This window comes from Xyrauchen texanus, chromosome 32 (genome assembly GCF_025860055.1).
Source record: "Xyrauchen texanus isolate HMW12.3.18 chromosome 32, RBS_HiC_50CHRs, whole genome shotgun sequence".
Classification (NCBI taxonomy): domain Eukaryota; kingdom Metazoa; phylum Chordata; class Actinopteri; order Cypriniformes; family Catostomidae; genus Xyrauchen; species Xyrauchen texanus.
In genome coordinates, this window is record NC_068307.1 from 22,760,417 (window position 1) to 22,785,538 (window position 25,122).

The following is a 25,122-nucleotide window of genomic DNA, read 5'->3' on the forward strand; positions in this document are numbered from 1 at the left end:
TATTTCACAATGATGCAACCAGAATATTAAGGAACAATTATTCAATCAAGATTCTTCTCTTTAATCAACTGCCAAATCGTTTGGATAATTGAAATTGAGCAGTGGTAGTCTCATGGTTAACCCTCATGATACTGGCTGGTAATGAAGATGTTGCAGGTGTGATCACAGGTAGGTGTGATTTATATACGGGTGAGTAACTGTATCTAATTTGCTATTTATGCACATGAAGACCCATTGGATGTAAAACATAAGGATATAAGGTAAGATAAATTAGGTAAATTCAGCTCCCTTCTTAAATCATAGGCTCTCTCTCCCCTATAGAAACATGTATAATGTCTGTCTATAATATATGTGTGTGTGCGCATAATAGTTCTGTAGCTCACACTGCCTTAGGGTTTAGTTACCTGTATGTCTTTTCACAGGTATGAGTGTGCTTTGAGTGCACTCAGGAGTACAAGAGTTTGTGAGAAGCTGAAGTTAAATAACTTTGTATCTTATGAACTGCATGGACACAAAAATGTTCTACTATTTGGTACTTTTGGTAAGTACATTTTGTGTTCCTGTCACAATTGCTTAATTGGTGCTCTTCAAGGTTAAATTATATCTTTTAGAGAATATTTTTTTTTTTTTTTCAGTTCATACATTGTTTGGTTTGCTCTACTTTTTTAGCAACATTTGCAACAAAACATTGTTTTGCAAAACTGTAAAGGTGTATAATAAATGTAATCATGTATTCAATTTCAGACATGTTAAAAATTCACATTTATTGGTGTAGCCTGATGTTGTCAAATTGATCCTGTCACACCACATAATATATTTGACTAGTCAGTTTAGGGGTCAATAAATTGAAGCACATTTAAGTTACCCGATTAAACGTTTTCACAGTGCTGAGATTTTTTTTTCTCTTTTTATTTCTGACATTGTAAATTAACATGACTTTTTGGAGAGAATGTTTTTTTATTATTATTATGTTGTAGAAATAAGGTAATTCTAATTCTACAGCAGTTCTTTAAAATTATGCTTGTATTGATTGCTTTAATGTGTAAAAGAGTCATGAGACATTTTCACATTTCTCTGCTACACTAAATTTTTGACCCAACTGTGGTGTTAAAGTGTTTTTTTTTTTTTACACTTTTTTTTCTGTAAAATGAGCCTATGGCCAGGAGATTTATCTTTCTGAGAGTCAGTTCAGAAAAACAGCCATAAAAGTGAGTCATATAGAGCCTTTTCCAAACCTGTTTCACAACTTTGAATTCTTTCAGTCAGGTAAACATATAGACGAATATATTAAAGTGACTCAGAAGAGTTCTGTGAAAGACAAAGCTGTTACATGATCACCCCATCTTCTCTGATTTTTCTCTTGCCTTTAGGTTTAGCCAATGAATGGAACCTTTACAACGATTGTACTTAGCAACAGATATTTTTTTGTGTTATTTATTTACTTTATTACCATATCATTAATAATAATAAAAAAAAAGCCTAGTCTCTCTTCTGACTACCGAAGCCATCTCTCTCTATATGTTTTCCTCTTTTGGAAAGTCTTGGAATTAATGGAATAGTGGATTCGTTTTGCTGCTGGAGCAAATGGAAATGCAAAAATAATTTTTGATAGGTCTGCCTTGTACCTCTATATAACTTTACCCTGCTATAGTTTACGTTCATATTCCAAACCTGAAAAAATATGGAAAGGGTCCATTCATAATTTTGAGGCTACCGCCACCTCATACACAGCTACTCTGACAAACAATGCCATATTGTATTTCAAACCATATAACACTTACACTCACTGAGCACTTTATTAGGAACTGTACACCTACTTATTCATGCAATTATCTAATAAGCCAATTGTGTGGCAGCAGTGCAATGCATAAAATCATGCAGATATGGGTCAGGAGAATCAGTTAATGTTCACATCAACCATCAGGATGGGAAAAAATGTGATCTCAATGATTTCGATCGTGGCATGACTGTTGGTGCCAGGCGAGCTGGTTTGAGTATTTCAATATCTGCTGATCTCCTGAGATTTTCATACACAACAGTAGAAGATTAAAGAGTAATCTCTCTAGAGATTACTCAGAATGGTACCAAAAACAAAAAACATCCAGTGAGCGGCAGTTCTGTTGACAAAGGCCATGCTGATGAGAGAGGTCAACAGAGAATTGCTAGACAGGTTCGAGCTGACAGAAAGACTAAGGTAACTTAATAATCACTCTTTACAATTGTACTGAGCAGAATAACATCTAAGAATGCACAACACATCGACCCTTGATGCAGATTGGCTACAATGGCAGAAGACAACATTAGGAACTTTATTAGTACCATAGTGTTCATAATAAAGGGCCCAGTGAGTGTATAGTTATGAGAGCAAATAAAATACAGGGCAAGCCTGTGATTTACAATGATTTGCACCAAAGGGCGGTCTGTTTAATAAATAGTTCCATGTCTTTTAACTAGATAGTTCACCCAAAAATGAAAATTCTGTCATCATGTACTCGCCTACATGTCGTCCAAATGTATGTGACATTCTTTATTGGAACATAAGGAGAAGATGTTTGACTGACAGCCTCAGTCACCATTCACAGGCTCAGATTCTGCCTAACATCTCCTTAAAGGGATAGTTTGCCCAAAATAAAAATGTTCTCATCATTTACTCTTATGCCATACCAGATGTGTATGATTTTCTTTGCTCTGCAGAACACAAATAAAGATTTTTAGAAGAGTATCTCCGCTCTGTTGATCCATATAATGCAAGTGAATGGTGACCAGACCTTTTGAAGCTCCAAAAATCACATAAAGGCCATATAAAAGTAATCCATAAAACTTCAGTTGTTTAATCCATGTCTTGTGAAGTGATATGATATGAAACAGATCAATATTTAAGTCCTATTGTACCAAAAATCTACAATTTCACTTCAAAATGTGAATGGATGTGAAATTGAAAGTTGAGATTTATACTAAAAATGACTTAAATATTGATCTGTTTCTCACCCACACTTATCATATTGCTTTTGAAGATATGGATTTAATTGGAGTCATATGAATTACTTTAATGTGGCCTTAATGTGATTTTTGGATAATCAAAGGTCTGGTCACCATTCACTTGCATTGTATGGACCTACAGAGCTGAAATATTCTTCTAAAAATCTTTGTTTGTGCTCTGTAGAAGAAAGAAAGTCATACACATCTGGGATGGCAAGAGGGTGAGTAAATGGTGACAGAATAAAATTTTTGGGTGAACTATCCCTTTAAAGCTCCTACTGTATATAACATATTTAAAGACTAAAATAACACGTTCTGTTTCTGTTAAAAGGGGTCGCTTTGTTTGTGCAGCACAGAGCTTCACAGACGTTATAAACGATCCTGGATTATAGACTCGTTTGACATTGTTGAGGAATACCCAGGACCTTTTCCATATGAATTGGGACAGGTAAGTATCAATGCTCTAATATGCTGTATTAGAAAGTACTGCACGAGTACAACAATTGTTCTACAGTGTGCCCAGCAAAACATTAAATGTTTCAATACAGTACAAAGTTATATTAATGAGGTGGTTGTTATTTTATAACAAAATTTCATCAAATTGAACTATGTAATGTTTAAAAAAAATAATATTCAAATGTATTTATTTTTTTCATTTTATTTTTATTAAAGACAACTCAAACAACTGTAATGTTACTTTGTTTTGATTTTGAAAATGAAATGCGTAAATCTTAAAATATTTTTTTTGAGTGCAGAATATGTGAATTTGGCGGTCTTTCAATTCATGATTTGAACTGGCTATGCTCCAAAGGATTTTGAATTGTAATTTGAATTTAAATGACAGAGGTGGAATTCACCGAAATGCAAATTCAATGAAATTCATGTTTTACAACAAAACAAAAGTAATTTTCATATTGATTAATTTTTCAATACTGTCTAAACAGTTAACACAGCCACATGCTGTGTAGGATACTGAAAAAAATATTGTTTTATTAAAAAAAATTGTTTTATTTAATATATTAATGTCTTTTAATGTGTAGCCTAAATTGCTTTGGATAAAAAGCATAATTTAAATGACAAATTATTATGTAATAATCTTTATTTTACCAAAAACAAGGTACAATAATTTGATATATAAAAGAAAAACTTTGAGTGCAATCCTAAGAATATTTCTACACCATACTTTAGATTAAACTGGACCGGAGCTATGTAGTAGACTTCATGCTAAAAGGCAAAGGTGTGGATGAAGAGCCAAAGGGTGTCCTTTCTATTGATCCAAACACAGGAGTCATCAAAGTCCACCGCAAAGTTGACTTTGAACAGTACAAAGTTCTGATGGTAAGAGGAATCCAACTTTTTATTTAATATGACGGTAATATGAAGGTCATAGTTTTAAACACCAATTTCATCACTGCTTCAAAGCTGACCTTTCAAGCTAGAAATAGGTCCAACCTGGCTGTAGACACACAACTAGGCATGGAGGTCAACATACTGGACATCAACGACAATCCACCAGTCTTCCAGAAAAATATTTATCAGGTCACTCTACATGAGGCAACTAAACAAGGTCAGTAGAACTATGATTTGGATTTCAGGTATAAGGTATACCGCATATTAATACGTTAATTATACATATAGTGGCCCCAAAAAGTGTTTGGGCACTTAGGCACACTTAAAAATGACTTTGTGATGTGTTGTTGCTAGCTTTAGCAAACCTCAATCCAACATTCAGCTTCAAATGACATGCATACAGGTTTAGATTAACTAGAAATATACCTTTAAGATAACATTTGCAGGTTACTACTTTTTAACAGTGTATGGATGTCATTAATTTAGATTAACAAAATGTTAAACCAGTTATTACACAGAAAGATAGCACAAGCACACTTTTCATGCAAAACATTTGATAAAAATGAAATAATTTCATAATCAATGAATCACCTTGACACAAGCTGATTAAAAGTCATTGCACAAATGGCGAAGATTTGTGCAAAAACATTTATGGGCCAATCTCTATGTGAGCACTTGGTTTTAAATATTAATAAATAAAGTACAAATAGGAGATATGTTGTCTGTTTGCTTCATTTACATTTTTAATAACAAAACAAAACAAACAAACAAACTAAAAAGTCATTTTCTGCACATCTGTTTTCAGGCATGTTTGTTGTAGGTCTATTAGCCATTGATAAAGATGAGCCAGGAACTCTCAGTTCCACCATTGATTACAAACTCATCTCTGTAACCCCAAGTACTAAAAATGCTGAATTCTACATCCAAGAAAGTGGCGCAATATCTTTTAAAGGATGTCTGGATTATGAGGTAAAAATCATTGACGCACATTGGAGACATTTGAGTACAGCTTGATTATTAACTCAATGTATACATTATTACTTTGTTGTTGCACAGTGCATACTAACATACTATGTAAAATAATTCATGCCTGTTAAACCTGTGTGTCATGATCGAATTGGCAAATTGCAGTCATAAGACATGAGCTGTCATGTTAGTGCCTGACATAGTAAACCAAAAGGCATCTGTATTAAATTCAGTACAATGTTACAATAACCTGTGAAAATATGCATTGTAATGTGTAAAATATGTTGACATTTACAAAGTCCTGCAAAATGCTTGTCCTACTGGTTTTCTTTATAGGCGGCTAATAAATACACTATACTGGTTGAAGCGAAGGACCGTGGAGAGGTTGTGAAGTTATCAAGCACAGCTACTATAATTGTCAGTATGCTGGATGGCAACAATCATCCACCAGTTATCACAGGACAAATGGTTAGTGTTAAATTGTCCAGCGTATTTCAAAATAATTGCATACATGAGTTCATAGGGAAACACTATTCGCCCCCAAAATGAAATGTATTTACTTTGTTCTAAAACATATGCTGTTATTTTCTGTGGAACACATAAGGACATTTTTTTTTAACAATTTTCATGTAGCTCTTTTTTTATGTAACACATATTTATATAACTTTTATAGACAAAAGGACAAAACAAAAAAGATGAAGACAAAAGGATTACTTTTCCATTATATTCCAAGTCTTCTGAAGACATAGGATAGCTTTGTATGAGGAACAGACCAAAATTACATCTGAAAACCTTAACCTCTGCTGCATCATGCAACCTTAACCTCTGCAATTTGGTTGCATCATGTTTGGTTACCACATTTGAGAACAATGGCATATTGACATGGTGGAGGAAAAGATTATGACTAGATGATGATGATTATTATTATTATTATTATTTTCATATAATCCTCACCTAAAGTTATAATTTTTTTTTTGTATGGTGTTTTTGTCCTTTGGATAGACATTGACACAATTAAAGAATAGTTCACCCAAAAATTTAAATTCTTGCATTATTTACTCACCCTCATGCCACCCCAGAAACTAAGAGTTTTAGAAGAATATTTCTGCTCTATAGGCCCTTTCAATGCAAGTGAATGGTGGCTAGGCCTATTAAGCTCCAAAAATCACATAAAGGCATCACAAAAGTTATTCATAAGGCTCCAGTGTAAATATCTTCTGAAGCGATGCAATCTCTTTGGGTGAGTAACATATCAAAATTGTAATAATTTGTTACTATAAATCTCTACTTTCACTTTTGTTTCCCACCCACATCTATCATAATGCTTCTAAAGATATGGAATTAGCTACTGGAGTAATCCAGTATGGATAATAGTAATAGTAATCCAGTATGGATTACTTTCATGCTGATTTAATGGGATTTTTGGAACTTGAAAGGTCTGGTCATCATTCACTTGGATTGTGTGGACCTACAGAGCTGAGATATTCTACTTAAAATGTTATTTGTGTTCTGTGTTAAGGCTTTTAATGGTCCTTGTAAAGAATTTTGTTTTTTTCAAATTTCGAATTTGTTCCACAGAAAATAAAAAAAACTGCACACATGATGGTGAGTACATAATGACAGAATTAAAATTTTTGGTTAAAATATCTCTTTAAATGTTCCACTCATTTAGGGTTCAGGTAAAGTTGCTGAGGGGACGAATGGTACCTCCCCCCTCACCATACACACAGCTGATGCTGACACACGTTTTACTGCAGCATGGAGAGTCAGATACTCTGTAAAGGGAGATAAGGGTGGCCACTTCTCCATCCACACTGATACAGATACCAATAATGGAATCCTTACAGTTGTTAAGGTATGTTTACACACTGCAGGCTTTTCTGTTAATGGTATGATACATTTCACAATGTCTGGGGTGGTAAAAAAGAAACGAATATTATTTTGAATTCAGATTCAAATGTTTTGGTTTTTTTAGTGCACAGATGGGACATTATGTGGGTATTTTATTTTGTTTATTACTATACTTTATATACAGTGTTGGGTGTAACTGGATTACAAAGTAATTTGATACTGTAATCAAATTACTTTTAGATATTACAAAGTAGTGTAACTCATTACATTTTATATTCTTGTAATCAGATTACAGTTAAATGATTTTCAATGAAATTTGGGTTACAGATATTTCTAAAAAATTTATTATTTATATGTAGTAAAATTCAAATGTGGATTCATCTGTTCATGTATGTCTGTTATCATTTCTGTGACAGCTTCGTGAATGAATTTGTGTTTTTGAAAGAATTGTTTAATTAAACGAATTGTTCTCGTTAACTTCCATTGTTTCGGTCATGAACGAATGCATGAGTGGTTGATGGAGTCCATGATTAAATGACTCTCTCACAACAAAGATGCTAATTTGTTTCCACCTACTGCTATAAAGATGTGATCATCCACAGAATGGTCACTGAACATATGTGAACCAATCTTTTTGATGAACCGATTCCAATGACACTGGGATGTCACTGGGATGAATCAAATTCCCCACCATTAGTGGGTGATGCAACAAAGTATAACTTCATGCAAATGCACAGCAATGCTATGCAGAATTGTGTAAGGCAGAATTGTGTAAGGCACAATTGGGGGCACCTTTCAGGTATCTGCAGTGCAGACAGTGAAGCAGTTGGAAAAGGCCGCTGAGAATGAACACCCACTGGAAACCAAAAGTGCAGTAACTTGGAGACCTTCAGTGCTTTATTGCAGTCAGTGTGAAGCAATAGGACATTTTATTAGTCACTTGGTTTTTATTTCTGTGATGTTTTTAGTAGCCCTGTCCACAGTGAAATCACATTGGTCCAAAATTTAAGCACATAACGTCTCAGTTACTGTCATAACCTCAGTTCCCTGACCTAGTGTCGATGTAGTGACACTAGGTGTCACTCTTGAGAGCCCCAGAACACCTCAATCTTTGAGAAAAGGTCAATGAGAAATGGCGAGTGGAATTTGCATGCCACTTCCCTGGACATATGGGCATAAAAGGAGCTGGAATGCCCACTCTCATTCAGGTTTTGTGCTGAGGAGCCAAGACAAGGACCCAGCCATTTCAGCGGCTAGTACCGCATTGTGGCAAGAGGGACACAAAGTCTTGTTCCCTCCATCAGGGAACGGAGGTTACTGACAGTAACCAAGACATTCCCCTTCTGTCACTCACAAATTAAGAATTACGAAAAACTCCACAACAGTTGAATCAAGCTGTTGCGTGCGTAACAGCAGGTGCATCAGTCTGCACGTAACCTCCCCCAACACCCCACAAGACATCATGTAGTTTCCCACACCCCTGAAAGGGGGAAGTGACATAACTAGCATGGGAGCAGCCCATGCCAACCGTGGCCTTTTCTCTCTATGTTTTCTCTCCACAGAGTATTAGATTCAGCTGGGGCCATATAATGCTATTATACACATTGGGGATGGTGTTCTTTTCCTTTCCTATTCTTTCAGGGGAAAAGACCCCGCAGAGGTAATATCCTGCCCGAAGGGGAGGAACATGCGGCAATACAACACGTGGGCTCACCAGGCACACATGGAAGAGGCGTGGTGGTAGGTCCTGCCTCGAAGGTCTCTATAAACACAGTGATCGGGGCAGAGAGACCTCTGCCCAAGGGAGACGCGGGTCTGCCAGTGAGTCCGTACTGTAGAAAATACATCACAGGGGGTTACCGGAGTAACCGGACCTGTGGAGCACCTATCCCAGTACAGGGCATATTAGACCCCATAGTGGGTATGGCTGCAAATTCCTCCACCGAATTCGTGAGCCACAGGGTTAGGGAGGAAGGACATCCAGGGTTTACTGTATACCGAAGCAGAGAAAGAGCTGCTCAGAGCGTCTAAAGCGCTGCCTGTGATCCAAGTAGATGCGCAAAGCACGAACCAGACAGAGCAATGACAGGGCTGGGTCTGCCTCCTGATCCTTGAAGGGGGTCATGGGAACTTTTGGCACATAGCCCCGTTGGGGTCTCAGGATCATGTGAGAATCTGCCGGACCGAACTCCAGGCAAGTGTCGCTGACAGAGAACAATTGCAGGTCACCAACCCTCTTGATGGAGGTGAGCGCAATCAGGAGTGCTGTCTTCAAGGAGAGGGCCTTCAACTCGACTGATTCCATTGGCTAAAATGGGGCTCTCCGAAGGCCCAGGAGAACCACGGAGAGATCCCATGAGGGGAATAGGCGTGGCCTAGGATGATTCAGCCTCTGGGTGCCTATGAGGAACTTGATGATCAGGTTGTGTTTCCCTAGGGACTTAATGTCCACCTTGTTGTGGTAGGCCGCTGTGGCAGCCACATATACCTTCAAGATGGAGGGGAACAGCCGCCCCAGGCCACTTAGGTCTTCCATGTCCCATCCAAGGGCCAGATGTGGATGTTCCAGAGGTCAAGGCTCAGGTGCCAGATGGTGCCCGTCCCTGAGAAAGAAGGTCCTTCCTCATGGGAATTATCCAGGGAGGTGCTGTCGTGAGGAGCGTGAGGTCCGAGAGCCAAGTCTGGGTGGGCCAGTATGGGGCCATGAGGGTGACTTGTTCCTCATCCTCCCTGATCTTTCACATGGTCTGTGCAAGTAGGCTCACTGGGGGAATGCATATTTGCACAGCCCCCGGGGCCAGCTGTGTGCCAGCTGTCTGTCCTGAAGGGGGCTCCCATCAGGGAATACCAGAGCGGGCAGTGGAAGGATTCCCGGGAAGCGAACAGATCTACCTGTGCTTTGCCAAATCAACTCCAAATCAGCTGGACCAGAGTGACAGAAGGGGAACTACATTATACATCAAATATGTTTTGATTGTCTGTGATTATTTTGAGTCACAAAGCAGTTTTGCATTCCACATGATAATAGAAATGCTGTAGATTGTCGCTGATACTTCTGTCACACTGTGCCGGCTCATGACATGTTTGTAGGGTTAGGGTTATATTTTTTTATGTAATTTTAAGTTAGAAGCTAAAGGAAATGCTTAACTATTCCTATTTTATTGTAAGGCTACTGTGACAGGGCGGTGCCGTGTCGTGATTCTTCACACCCGGCCCCTTATCAGGCTAATCAAGCTTCTGAGAGGGATAAAGGCCAACGGACGGTGGTGCGAGAGAGAGAGAGAGAGAGAGAGAGCGAGAGTGTGTTTACGTGCAGCTGTCCATCACGTGTGTATGTTTTTGCCTTAGTTTTAAGTTCTTAATTAAATATAATTTATATTGGCAAGTCGGTTATAGCCTCCTCCTTTCCATTAATCCCATTATACTGGTGCTGAAACCCGGGAAGGAGGAGGGATACGCCGTAGTGGAGTTCTTGCCGCTGCCATCCACCCCAATGGAGCATCCACGACCATCTGCCGGAGGACGGAGGAGCCCGGCCACCTGGAAGCGGAGGAATGCCAGCCACCACGAAGGGAGAAGAGGCTCCTGGCCAACCGCCTGGAATGGTCAGGGCCACTGCCAGGGTCAGGGGAGACTCCTACCAGCCGCTAAAAACAGCGGGGTTAAGAGAGGACCACCAACCGCTGACCGCCTGGAGCGGGAGAACTGCTGCCAGAGGTCGGGGAGTCCCCTTCTGTTCCCTGAGAATGGGAATGGGTGTTCCGTCCATCAGGGGCCCGAGGACTAAATCTGATCCGCCCGGGGAGGCACAGCTGTCATCCGTTAGAGGGTGGAGGAATGGCCGAGGACCAAGCTACGGCATATCGGAGAACCTCTCTCTCTCCCACTGCCGCTCCGCTTTGGCCTTTTTTCCTCTCTTTTAAATTTTACAGTGTTTTTTTGTTGGGGGTTCTGCACTGTTACAGGGAGTACCCCTTATTCTAATCATTATTGTTTCCCTCCCCCTGTCCCCTCCCAGATTCAGTAAGGTGGGGATGACTTGCCAGCAGACGGAATACGCCCTCCCCAGGGAAAGATGGGGGTGGGTTACGTCATGCCTGGGGCTCCCCGGCCTGAGAGAACGAGGGAGGTATGTGACAGGGTGGAGGGCAGGGCTGGGTCGTGATTCTCTTATCAGGCTAATCAAGCCTCCGAGAGGGATAAAGGCAGACTGCGGAAAGTGGTGCGACAGATAGAGGGTGTTTACAGGTAGCTGTCCATCATATTTGTGTGTTTGTGTTTTTTGGTTTAAGTTCTTAATTAAATATAATTTATATTGTCAAGCTGGTTCTCACCTCCTCCTTTCCATTAATACCCTTTCCAGTTACTTTTTTTATATTAATAACTACAATGTCAACATGACCACCCGGTAAATCAACATCATGCTATCGAATGTTCCAGTACCCTAAATTCGACCCCATTCTGCCAAAAAACTGACAAGTGCCATCCCCCATTAGACATTTTTGCATCAGTTAAAATGTGTTTACCTTTTTCTGTGCTGTTACTGAGCACATTGCACAAGCATAAAGACAGGTTCTGGTCTATGGAATCCAGGATGTAATTGCATTTACAGAAACAAATATGAGTATCAATTGGGGTTTCCTTTTTCTTTATAAAATTACTTTTCACTCCAATGATGGCTCTGTTTAGGGTTTGGGTTGGGACATAGGTTTAAAAATATGCATTCCTGTTCACTGTATTTCATCTTTTACAACTTAAAATACAACTCGCTCACTCTGTGGAAATTTCACCTGGAGCTCACATGTGCCCATACGTTCAAACAACACTTCCAGCTTTGGCTGAAGTTTGAATTTCAGTACGAATAGTCCAATTTCAGCAGCAGAACTTTCAACCCACTATCACCGAATTCACAATGAGATCTTGAAAAAAAAAAAAGAATCTTTTAATCACACATGCAAAAAATTATCTAGTAAGCACAGATATATTAAGGTCCAGTATTTTAGATTTTTCTCCCAAACAAAGAGTGGAATAACCATGCATATATAATGAAATCAGTTTTTGCAATTCTTTGCATGCAGCCCTTAGACTATGAAGAACAAGCAGAACTAAAAATCACCATTTCTGTTGAGAACGAAGAACCTTATTTCTCATGTGAGGTGAAAGAGAGATCTGCAAATGGCCTCTGGACTCTCATCACAAATCCACCAACACCATCCTCTCGAGATATTGCCATTGCAGTGGAAGATGTAAATGAACCCCCATATTTTCCCAAGCTAATGAGTAAAATAATCATGGAAGAAAATGGTGCCATTGGAACTTTTGTGGACAGAGTAACAGCAATAGATCCTGATACCACACAACCCTACACACTACAGTAAGTTCTTAAATTTTTCATATGCTATTAACAGTAGTGCTATTGAAAAATTCTATTAATCTCTTTTTTAATATTAAAGTAATTTGTCACAACTATGATCTAAACTGGTCAAATACAGAATGTTGTCTTGGCTAAATGAAAGTCAGTGTAAAATTATACAATATTATTTAGGCACTTAAGCCAAACTTGAAAATGTATGAATGTCTTTGCATTAAATATTAAATTACAAAATATTAATCCAAGTGGCATTTATTTGAAAGAAATCAAGCAAAAAACACTTCAACCAAAGCATCTCACAAAAATAAGTCTGTTCGGTTTCAGGAGCAAATCTAGAAATGTTTTTATGAGGTGGCAAGGGGGTGGCATGCAGACTATGAGGGGTGGCAACACCAAAGCAAGCGCCATACATAGTTTTTATTGATGAAGGTACCAAGCTTCATTGCAACAAGTACTAGTTCATTAATTGGAGTCACTATCAAATTACACATGTCCATTCATTTGCGATACAACTGCATTTCCACAGTAACCACATAGTAACCATTTTGCTACAGATTTGGCAACATTATGTTTTTTTGTTGTTGTTGTTTTTTTTTAGCATAATGAAAAACAAGAAACAAATTGTTTATCTCTAGAGCACAAAGACATTGTCTATTAAACACATCACCAAATTCTAAATGTTCCTAAGCTTCACATATAGAACCGGCAACATGGACTAAACGTCACCACCATTTGCAAGGCAATTTTATCAAGGTTTATTAAAAATGTTTTGTGAAGTGTACCCATGGATGGGAAATGCATGCAAATACCATGTTATTCTAGTCCTATATACCTATCACCTTTGTTACAGCTGGAATAAGCCATTTGAAAGCGAAGATTAACACAAAGTTAGGTCTAAATAAAAATAAACTGTACGGAAAATTACACTGTGGGGGGCAGTGCTGCAAACTCGTGAATATTAATTGTGCTATGCACAGTAAAAGATCATTTTTAATTTGGCTGTTTAAATCAACCCAATTCAAGCACCCAAATATTTCAACAATATGGTCATTTAATTTCTACATCTCCCGCTATCAGTCTTGGGATTTTGTTAGTCAGTAGATGAATACACTATGCACAATAAGGACTATGATTAAGAACATGACTGACCGATCTAGTGGTAACTAGAGTTTAGTTTTTAGAGGTTTTGGATTCTAAATTGCCAAAATATGACTTTTTATTTCAATAAAACAAGATTGCATCTTTACGTCAGTGGATAGGTGTTACAATTTCAAAATATAAAATAGATATATATTTTAAATATAAAATAGATGCAGGGAGATTAGAGTAGTGGAAACAAAATCACATTTATTGACAGTTCTGTATATGAAAAACAGTGACAACCAAAAACTTTCCGCACCAGCAGCGGGAACCTGGAAAAAAAGGCAATATGCCCCTGAGCACCCGTGAATGTGATGACACAGTTCACGAACAACCATCTTCCATCACACAAACCAGCCATGAAACAGTTATATAGGGAGGAATTTAGGGAGGAAACACACTGTGCACCCCATCAACAATCAGCTCACCTGGTTAGTCTGTAGTCATTTGTGCGTTCAGTGAGAATTTGGGCAGTTTGACATGAATAAACCCCTACACAATGTCAACATCAACTATAATATACTTACATTTATATTGAATACATTTGGATACTTATGTTGGGGTGCAGATTGGGTGGCAATGCTTTTTCTTAGGGTGGCATATGCCACCCCTGGTAGATCCGCCTCTGTTCGTTTTCAAATTATAAAACAATATTGCTCATGATTATAACAAAAAGTACCGAATATGAACACTTTGTAATTGTTTAACATGAGTTGAACGTGTCTATAGTTATAGGAACAAAACCTATAGTTCCCCTTCTGTCACTCACTCGACATTGTGTCGATTGTAGTGACACAAGGGGTCTTTCTTTAGAGCCTTGCGTACCTCTGAACTTGAGAAAAGGCCAATGTGAAATTGGCAGACAGAATTTGCATGTCCTGCCCCCAGATATACGGGTATAAAGGGAGTGGACGTGCATCTGTCAGACAGATCTTTTTCTTCGGAGCCGAGCGGTTGTGTGATCAGTGAGCTGTATTCACAACTTTTTCACCCACCTCTGCAAGAGAGCTTCTTTTGGATCTGATGGCACATTCCAGTGGCTTTCTCCTCTCTGCACACTGTGCAACCTCTGCCCCTGGGTGCTTTGACAGCGCTTCTCTCAGAAAGAGTGATTTTCTCTGAAAGAGTGTATTTCCTCTAAAAGAGTTTATTTCTGGTAAAAGAGCAACAAGTGAGCGCTGAACGCCCTTTTCAGGATGTGTCTATTTAAAAATGCCCTTCTGCTGCTGTGTAGTTCCTGGATGTGGTAGATATCTCTCCAGATCTGACGGTCATAGACGCTGCCTTGTGTGCCTGGGTCGCGATCACACCGAGGCAGCGTTTGTGGATGGTTCATGTTCTTATTGCGAGAACATGACCATGGTAACATTGCGGTCACAGCTGTTGTTCTTAAAGACGAACACCACTCCAGCCGCCCCGTGTTGCTCCTTCCTCCCACGGGATTGAGGATGACCGAGCTGGCGATGGAGGTGATTTGGAGATGGCAGCAGGCTCTGTTTCGCTGGGCACAGCCCCACGAACCACCCACCCCCTGGCACGCTCTTTTGCTTCCGTCCGTGCTCGGTATGACGGCGGCTCACTTCACGACCAATTTGCCTCCTCCCTAGAGCCAAGTCTGGATGATGACATTGCCGCTGCATCTGAGAGTGCTCAGACGTCTGACATGTCCCGAGAACACCGCCACTGCAACGGTACTCCCCTCCAAGGCCTGTAGGACAACGCTGTCAAAAGCTTCGCAGTCCCGGCTCCCCGGGACTCACGAGCAGAAATTGCTACTCTGCTACTCAAGGACATGATAGAGCCTGTCCCTCCAGACGAGATGAAGAAGGGTTTCTACAGCCCTTACTTCATCGTACCCAAAAAAGGCAATGGGTTGTGGCCAATCTTGGAATTGCGAGTTCTCAACCGGACTTTACACAGACTCCTATTCAAAATGCTCATGCAGAAGCAAATCTTAACCTGCGTTCGGCATCAAGATTGGTTCACAGCGGTAGACCTGAAGGATGCGTACTTCCTCGTCTCCGTTCTGCCTCGACACCACACCCTTTCTACGGTTCGCGTTCGACGGCCAGGCGTATCAGTACAAGGTCCTCCCCTTTGGCCTATCCCTGACCCCTTGCGTCTTCAAGGTCACAAAGGCAGTCTTTGCCTCGCTATGGGAAGTGGGCATATGCATAATCAATTATCTCGATGACTGGCTCATCCTAGCACACTAGAGAGTTACTCAGCCCACAGGGACCTGATGCTCATGCATCTCAGCCGTTTGGAGCTTCAGATCAACTGGGAAAAGAGCAAGCTCTCTCCGGTTCAGAGCATTTATTTTCTCGGCTTGGAGTTAGACTCCGTCTCAATGTCAGCACGCCTCACAACCGAGTGCACACAGTCAGTGCTCAGGTGCCTCGCTCGCTTCAAGCCAGGCACAGCGGTTCCTCTAAAACAATCCAGAGGCTTCTGGGGCATATGGTATCCTTCGGCCACAGTCGCGCCGCTCGGGTTGATGCATATGAGACCGCTTCAGCACTGGCTTCAGGCGGACAACACCCAACACCTTTGCTAGATTCTACAACCTCAGGGTTGAGTCGGTCTCATCCTGTGTTTTTTCAGGTCCGAGCCTGTAGAACTCGGTAACACGGAACAGCCGAGTTCCGCTTGCACCTTGCGCCCTTCACCAAGTTGATCCAGTGTGCCTTCTCTCCCAGGTTAGCCACTAAACTCTCGTGTCCTGGATGTTCTTCCTCCCTAGCCCTCTGGTGGTTCAGCGGAGGAATTCGCTGCCAGACCCACCATGAGTCATGTGCTCTATATTGGGCTTGGGCTACACAGGCATAGTTTCCGCTTCAGGCAGCTCCCTGTGATGTCATTTCCACGGAATGGTCCCCCTGCTGGCAGGACCCGTGTCTCCCTTGAGCAGTCCCTGCTGTCTCCGGCCGCTGTGTCTGTAGTAACTCCTCCCTTGTCAGGCAGGTCTACCACCGCACCATGTCCAATTGTGGCTTGACAACCCCCGCGTGTATTTGCCACAAGTTACCTCCCCCCAGTCTGGGCAGGTTGTGGTCTCCGCAGAGCCTTTTCCCCCTGAAAAGGACACCTTCCCCGACGCATCTATAGCGTTAAGATATATATATTAAGGTCTCAGCCGCTTTAAACTCTATGACGAGAAACACAGAGAGAGAAAAGGCCGCGGCTGGCCAGCTTGCTCCTATGTCAGTCATGTCGCCTGTTCCCGTGCGGGTACTGGGAAACAAAGAGCGGTATATGAAACATTTAATTGGGGGTGTTGGGGAGGGTTACGTGTGGCCAACACAGCTGCATCTAGCACACAACAGCCTGCTTGCACCTGTCTCATCAGTTCACGTAACACAGTTTAGTGCATGGCGTTTTTTAAATGGGACCCCTTGTGTCACTACAATCAACAAAACGTTGAGTGAGTGACAGAAGGGGAACGTCATGGTTACTGTTGTAACCTCCGTTCCCTTATGGAGGGAACGAGACATTGTGTCCCCCTTGCCATGGCATTATTCCTACCACTGTAATGTGCCGTACCTTATTCTCGGCTCCTCGGTGCAAAAATCTGACTGACAGACGCACGTCCACTCACTTTATAACCGTATGTCCAAGGGCGGGACATGCAAATTCTGTCTGCCAATTTCACATTGGCCTTTTCTCAAGTTCAGTACGCAAGGCTCTCAAGAAAGACCCCTTGTGTCACTACAATCGACAAAACATCTTGTTCCCTCCATCAGGGAACAGAGGTTACAACAGTAACCATAATGTTAGTCTGCTTGGACATCTGTGTGAACTTAAAGGGGTCATGACATGCCTTATATTTAAAAATGTTCCTTGAGGTTCACTTATAATATTAGTAAAGTTTTTTGCCAAAAAACATAGATTTGTAAAATATGATCACTTTCCACCTTCATTCTGACCCTCTGTCAGAAACGCAGAAAAGTTTTGTTGCTGCTTCTCCTTTAAGACGTAACAGTAAACACCCACTGTAATAATTTGCTCTCTGCTCATGACTGACCTGCTCTCTACTTGCCATCTCACTGCTCACCACTGTTGGGAGAGAGAACAAGTTATTTTAGCTGCTTGTTTAAAAAAAAAAATGCTGTTTTTGCAGTAAGAACAAAGTTTTGAGTTCTGAAACTTACAGTATGTTATTATAGTACAATGACTCTTATCAATGAAAAATCAAGGAAACTTTGATTCCTCGTGTCATGACCCCTTTAAAAATAAGTTGGTTAAAAGTCATTGAAAATTTGCTTTGAAAAGTTAGTTCTGTCAAAAACTATAGCAGCATTAGTTTCGCAGATGCCACTGCTTTGATCTTTTGTTATCGAATGCAATGAAATTGTAACATCGAGCAGCTCATGTGTAGAGACCCAACGTTAACCTCAATGAAACTTATTTTTTCCCCATCAGGTATTCCATTGAACAAGACCCTGCAGGCTGGGTCAGAGTAAATGAAACAACAGGCGAGATCTTTATAAAAAAGAGCTTGGACAGAGAGTCAAGTTATGTGACCAACTCCACTTATACAATCACTGTCATTGTGACAGAAAAGGGTAAACCAAAATACAGTTGATTTCCGTTTAGCTCAGAAAATAAAACCAGCTATGTTAGACAAACCCATACAGAGTTCATCAAAAATAATTTCAGCTCTAATAAACAAGATGTTTTCTTTTCTTATTGTTAACTTTCCATGCCAGATGACCCTAAAGTGACAAGCACTGCTACAGTTCAAATCTACATTGAAGACAAGAATGACAATGTCCCCATGCTGCAGGAGAACATGGTCTTCGTGTGCCAATCTGATGGAGTGTCGAGTACAGAGATCACTCCTAATGACCTCGATGGAGATCCATACAGTGGTCCATTCAGTTTTGAAGTAATAGAGGATCATAAGGAAGAATGGAGCTTTGACCCTAGCCATGGTAAAAAAAAAAAAAAAAGATTATAGTGTTTTCTAAAACTCAAGACGTGTATTTTATTCAAAGCATTCAGATGAAACCCAAGAGCCATATAGTTAGGAATATTCTGGTTTTAATACAAGTTAAGCTTAAAAAAAGAAAAGGATAAATCTAGTGTGGCAATTACAATGGAAGTGAAAGGGGGCAATCCGTAAATGTTAAAATACTATTTAAAAATTATAGCCAAAAGACAACAATATGCATGTTAAATAATACATGAGTTTTAACAGAAGAGATAATAAAAAACATTTTATAAAATTATAAGCTTCAAAAATGGGCCCTATTCACTTCCATTGTTAGTCTATCTCTGTAACTCAGATTTGTGCTTTTTATTTTAAAGAAAAGGAGGGACGAATCAAAATAATTTCTTGTGGTAATCAACTTTATGCCACAAATGTTGCCAATTGAACTTAACTTGTATCGAACCTGGAATATTCATTCAAATGTATTTTTCTTACCCCATTGGCAATTTTTTTCTTTCTTGTTTTGTGCATAAATCTACACATTTTTGAGAGGTTTATGTTTGAACAAGAATTTATTTTTTTTGAATGGTTAAGAATCACGATAGTGCACAATTTAGATTTATAATTTTTTGTAAATGTGTCATGTTTTATAGCTAGTTTTCATTTGAAGGCAAAACTACTGATAAAGAATGTATTTTATTAATTAATTAATTTTGCTGTGCATCTGAAACATACTGAAGATTACCACAGAAAATCATTTGGACTCATCACTCAGTAGGTAAAAACAAACAATAACAAATAGTGCATTGATATACATGCAATTGTAAAGTGTGTGGGGGTAATTATTGTACATTTGCCCCGAAGACGTAACAGTGAACACTTTGGCTGATGATTGTTATTACAGTTGCATAACATTTGATTAGACTTTAGATTTAGAGTTGGTGAAAAACTCCTTGTCATCTCTCTTGCTTTGTTCTTTAGGTAACACAGTGCATTTGGTGAAACACAAAAGCGTTCATGTCGGTCTGTACACATTGGTTGTGAAAATATCAGATAAGCAGGGAAGTTATGTCCTCCAGAACCTCACTGTTGCTGCATGTGATTGTGAAGTCTCCCCAAACTGTCTGCTGCAGCGCAACACTCAACAGAAAGTGGGAAGTGGTGTGATTGGAACTGTCATCTTTGCCTCGCTACTGATTTTCGGTGAGCATTTCTGGAACATATACAGACCCCTTGAAATTATTTGACAAACGCAATTTTCTTTCCTATGTTGACATTTACTATTGTGACAGAAAGTTGGGGTAGGATATATTGAAGGACTTTAGTTTAATTCACAGTCCTGTGTGTCATTTCTGCACCACTAGCGCAACCAAACAGAATTGCAAAAATAAAAATAGTTTTCAAACAGCCTTTTTAAGACATCCCACATCTGCTGTTAATTGAATGAACAGATAGTTCCACCCCAAATTCACAACATTGTTTTAATTGATGTTGTTGTATTGGACTGGAAAACAGAGGAATTTTTATAGCACCACAGAGACAGTGTTTACAGTTTTCAAGAAAAATAACCTTTGAATGGCTTACTTATAGGTGTCTTTATACATCAAATGTGCACTCAGTAAATTTTGTCTTTGTCATCATAGACCTACACTGACACCTAGTGGTGTGGATGCAGCATAATATAAAATCAATAGTTTTCATGTACAGATGCCATTGTAAAAATTTACTATTCACAGTCAGCCATGATTCATTTAAGCTATGAGTGAAAGTGTCAGAAAAGAGCAGTTTTCTGAGATTAAGGGAGTAATTTTCAGTTGGTCATGTGATTGTAAAATGGTAGCCCCAATGAGGGGACCCCCTCTATGTGGAATAAAACAGCTTTTATAAGGTTACTGATATGACTGGAGTCTTCATTTTAATGTGAGTGGTCATGATTTATACATATGTTTCAAAATTACAATTAATTTCTTCAGGAGTGAAACTTTTTTTAAGAAAATTACTGAGTGCACCTTTAAGCTGGGATAGGTGAACATGTTTAACACCAAAAGTTACGCACTTCAATTTGAAAAACTTTCTAGACTGAATAAAACCATTTAATTTAGATTTTTACTACAGAAGTAAATTGATGCACATTTACACAAGTCACCTCACAAACCTTTTTATAGTGTAGAGGGAGGGACATTATAATTTTAGAGAGCATTTCATTGGACAAAAACTGTATGATGAAACAACATGAACCATCAATATTATTTATCCATTGTCCCAGAGAAATAATACTTTTATTTGAAATGCACGTATCTGCTTAAATTGTTTTATCAACTTTTAGGAGTACCAAATGTGTTTATTGTTCAAAAGTTATTATTATTTAATTGTTTTAACAATTGTAGGTTACTGCTTTTTTAGTGTACTACATGACAGATACATTTTCAAAACTATACAATAGAATTTGTTTTGACGTCCTTTGATGTCAAAAACAAAAGAGATTCAAAATGTTTTCCCTTCCTATTAAATTGATTAATCTATTTATTTTGCTACCCTAACAATGCACTTAATTATAAAGAAAATGAACCATTTATTAGATTTTATAGTTAGTTGAATTGTATTATCTGCATTTGTCTTGTCTCTGCAACCCTTGTAGAACAACAACAAAGAGTAATTATGTATTTATTAGGAAATTAAAATTTGTTCTTGGCTCTATGTGAAATGAAGTAATTTTGTTTAAGAAGTTCAAATGTTTTTCCTCTTAGCATGTCTGCTGCTGTTCTTTACTTGCTCTTGCCGGACCGTAAAGTCTCTGCCACAAGTGGATGACATCTTAGAAGATGCCCTGCTGCCTTCTAATATTGAGAAACCTGGCACAGATTGTGTGGTAAGACCTTGCCTTAAAAATACTGATATAAAAGTCTGACAAAATACCAAATAAGGCATTCAAAGATTTTATTTTTGTATTTAATGTAAGTGTAACTGAAATACCCCCAAAAAGTCTAACACAATGATAACTAATGACTATGTTTCTATATTACATACATTCATCTGTGATTTAAAAGGTCCTGTATGGTCTACTAAAGGAAGCATCTGATATCAAATCAAAGGAGGCTCATCCTGCCAGTAATGGTGTTAAAAAGATATCTGGCATTCAGCAGGTATGGCAAACATTTCTATTTGTTAAATCAAAGCCACATACAAACTCCAAAGCTTTGTGAGTGACAATCGCAATTAAGTGTGGCTTTCCCCTATACATCAGGGCTGGTAAAAGCAACTATGACAGATATTCACAAAAAATGTGAATGAGTCACAAGGGTGGTTCAAATATATTAGCTTTAGGGAGCTGAGCCCCTCCCAAGAGGGTGAGAAATACGTGTCTGAATGTTTAGAAATATGTGTCTAAATGCATTTGGTTGCATTTGAACCTGTCCAAGATAACATTGCCACTCTGTGCAAATTTTTATGTAACTTTAAGAGATAGTAAGGATTCAGTGTGAAACTTAACCTAAGCTTTCTGAGTTCACAAAATCAGTGATTATATGGGGGAAAAAAACAGGTGGGCTGACAGCGTGCAGCGCTATGCCGTTAATCATAAGCACAGAGGCCATGACGTTTTGATATTTTTGTGCAAGCATGCACTTAGTCTAAGCCAGTGTTTCTCAAACTTTTTGTTAAATGCCCCCCTAAGTTGAAGTAGGTAACAGTTAATGAAAATTTGGTTATTAGATTTTAGCGAATTAATTTAGTAGAATGCTGTTGTCAATTCTGTAAATAAAATAACTCGTGTGCATATCAATCAGCTGCCAAGGCACTGGCCAGGGAGTCAGGCATTTCCAGGACTGTTCCATTCTCAAAATCGTTTGTGCGCTGAAATGTTCCCTCCGTAATGAATGCATTGTTAAAACAAGTGAGCATATCTGAAGTCTCAAGTCATTTGAAGACGAATGAAATTTTAAATGTATAATGTTATTTTCTCTTGAAATTGTTTTTTATAATTATCTTCCATTCATAATGTGAACGAAAGAAAAACAATCCTATGAATGTTTAAATATTAGAGTTTGTTAGATTAAAAATACACTCCTATGTATTTTAATTTATTTTTTATGTTTTTTTATTGCTATTGTATTTGTTTGTCACAGGTAACAAGTAAAAATTTTAGTCCCCAAAGGTTCTCGGTTCAAACAGATAAATACGTGTCCAGAGACAGATCACAATACTGCCATGAGGTAAAACCACATACATGAAATTATAGCAGTTCATTTACAGCATTTTCACAATTTAACAAGGACTACAAAATTAGTAAAAGTGATTCTTTGTAGCAGTAAAAAAGAAAGTAAGCTCGATTTTCTAATCCAACAACTTTCTTCTATTCCACCAGAACCATCAGACTTTGGTGTGGAAGCAATCTCTGCATCGGAGTGACAGCCGCTTTCAGGTCAGTTTTGAAAATTTTATTGTTTTAACATGTCTGAACATGTTGGCACCTTGTGAAACATCTTCAGAACAGTAATATACAGATTATGTTTTGAGTCTTTAGGGCAGAACCCTTAGCAGGAGGAGCTCACAAAGAAGGCACAATAGCAATTGTAGCAGCCAATCTGCCATACAAAGTTTGCTTATGCAGGTAAGTTCCAATATACCCGATTCACCTGCAATCCTTCCACCCAGAAAAGCAACAAATGAATGCTATGTTCATTCATTTATCATTCATTCTACTCATGGTGCTCTGCAAATAATGGCAGCTTGGAAATGCATGGGAATTTCACCAAACACTTACATATTCGGGTATTTAGAGACCCGGCACATACATACATCCATCCAATCTACAAAATGCCCAGATAGTGTCATATTTTGAAGACAGTAAGAAAATAGAATAAAATATATTTTGATATATATAAAAAACATATTGAGCTACACAACACAAACTACGTGTAAGTTACACATGTATTTTCTCAGGTACTTATTGAGTCTAAATAGATGCACCACATAATTTCAATATTACACCCAAATGGCAATAGCCAAATCATACTGTTAATGTGTTACACTTGCTATGGTTTACTTCCATGTTGCTTCATCAAATAACAATATAAAATGTAAATCAAGTAAATCACTGACACATCAGCAACTCCTTGAATAAGAAATAACACATGTAATATGTATGTGTACATGCATGTGAAATATTGGGAAGTCACCATTGTTGTAAATGTATTGTTGCACAGAAAGTTGCAGAAGTACGTCAAGAATTGTGCAAACACCTTTATAGTGACCTCGTTTTTTGGTTATAATTTTGTGAACTGGACATGATTTTGTAAGATTCACCAACGTTTTCTAAGCTAAAAATCTCTTTTAGTATATTTTAATTGGAAGATATAAAATTTGTTTGGCAATAAGCATATTTCTTTTTTAACCTTCAGAGGCTGCAATCAATACAGTCCATAGAACACGATCTGTCTGATCACGAGCCTCACCTTTACGCTTTTGAGGATGACTCTAAGAACTTTGTCGACCTGGACCCCATAGACATGCCCAATAATGAGTTTGATCCTGAGCTGCTCTCTGGCCTTGGGCCAGCTTTCAAACATCTGGCTTTAATATGTAACCCAGAGATATTCTCCACAACTGAAGGGATGAAGAATGGGACCAGATAGTCTAGTAATGAGGAAAATTAAGATGTTGTCTCATTCCCATAGTAAAGAGTGGCCATTTAAAATTAAATGATTAACTGTTTAAAAAAAAAAATGTATGGCAAGATTAAAGAAAAAAAAAAGTTCATTGTCAAATCGGTGTATATCATTTGGGATTTTTCATTTGCTTATAATTGATTGTTTTAAAATTATATGGTTTTACTTTACAGTGGATAGTTGTTTGTGGAATATCTATCTACTACTCCTGAAATGGCAAACATCTGTGGTTATCATTCATAACACTCATGCAAGTGTCTTAAATGTCTCAAATCTCAGCACTAGCATTCACACAGACAGACTGAAGACAAAGTGTATTTTTAAGATATACCTCCTGCAAAGACACATGCAAAGATATACAGTATTTCAAGTGCAGTGTCAGCTGCAAAACCAAGTCATTGCTACCTCAATTAGAAGGAAAAGCAATGATTTGTATTTCTTAGTGATTGTTTACAAAGCAAGTATATAATATATGATGTAAACAAAATGTATTCGGGGATATACAGTAGCATCTTATACTCATTACTCTTCTCAGCTGTACTGGCCTGTTCTGTGAGGTGGTTGTATCCTTTGAACATGTAGTTTTTCAAATGTATTTTTTGTATTCTTTCACATTTAGTTTTCTTCAAAAATGACTGTTTTTGCCTCTGACTTATTCAATAAAAAAGCATCATGTAGAACAGGGGTTCTCAGCAGGCGTTCAATGGATGCCAGGGGGCGCTAGGGCAGATTAGTAGAGAGGGGGCTTTAGGTTACAAGTGGGGGTGTTTCAGTCACGTTAATCAAATATATCTTCAAGCTCCTGTTTGCATTCAAATGTTTATCTAGACTCCATTATATGGGTTGTATACTGTGGTTCATCTGAT

The 25,122-nt window shown here is 38.7% G+C and overlaps 1 protein-coding gene across 1 annotated transcript; it reads left to right on the top strand.

The window, feature by feature from the left end:
• The first annotated feature begins 517 nt into the window (after nt 1–517).
• On the top strand, nt 518–24,223 carry LOC127625974 (cadherin-like protein 26). Its single transcript, XM_052101479.1, has 16 exons — nt 518–541; nt 3,311–3,427; nt 4,168–4,317; nt 4,402–4,546; nt 5,135–5,298; nt 5,632–5,763; nt 6,968–7,150; nt 12,225–12,520; nt 18,080–18,222; nt 18,367–18,591; nt 19,572–19,793; nt 21,338–21,459; nt 21,638–21,733; nt 22,954–23,010; nt 23,113–23,199; nt 23,990–24,223. The coding sequence occupies exons 1-16, from the start codon at nt 518–520 to the stop codon at nt 24,221–24,223; spliced, it is 2,397 nt and encodes a 798-aa protein (XP_051957439.1).
• The last annotated feature ends 899 nt before the right edge of the window (nt 24,224–25,122 follow it).

Excerpts from the sequence above, each read along its gene's own strand:
- LOC127625974 (XM_052101479.1), top strand. The coding sequence starts at position 518 with ATGTTCTACTATTTGGTACTTTTG. Across the intron at positions 3,428-4,167 it reads TTCCATATGAATTGGGACAG|ATTAAACTGGACCGGAGCTA; the intron begins GTAAGTATCAAT and ends ACCATACTTTAG. Across the intron at positions 5,764-6,967 it reads CAGTTATCACAGGACAAATG|GGTTCAGGTAAAGTTGCTGA; the intron begins GTTAGTGTTAAA and ends CCACTCATTTAG.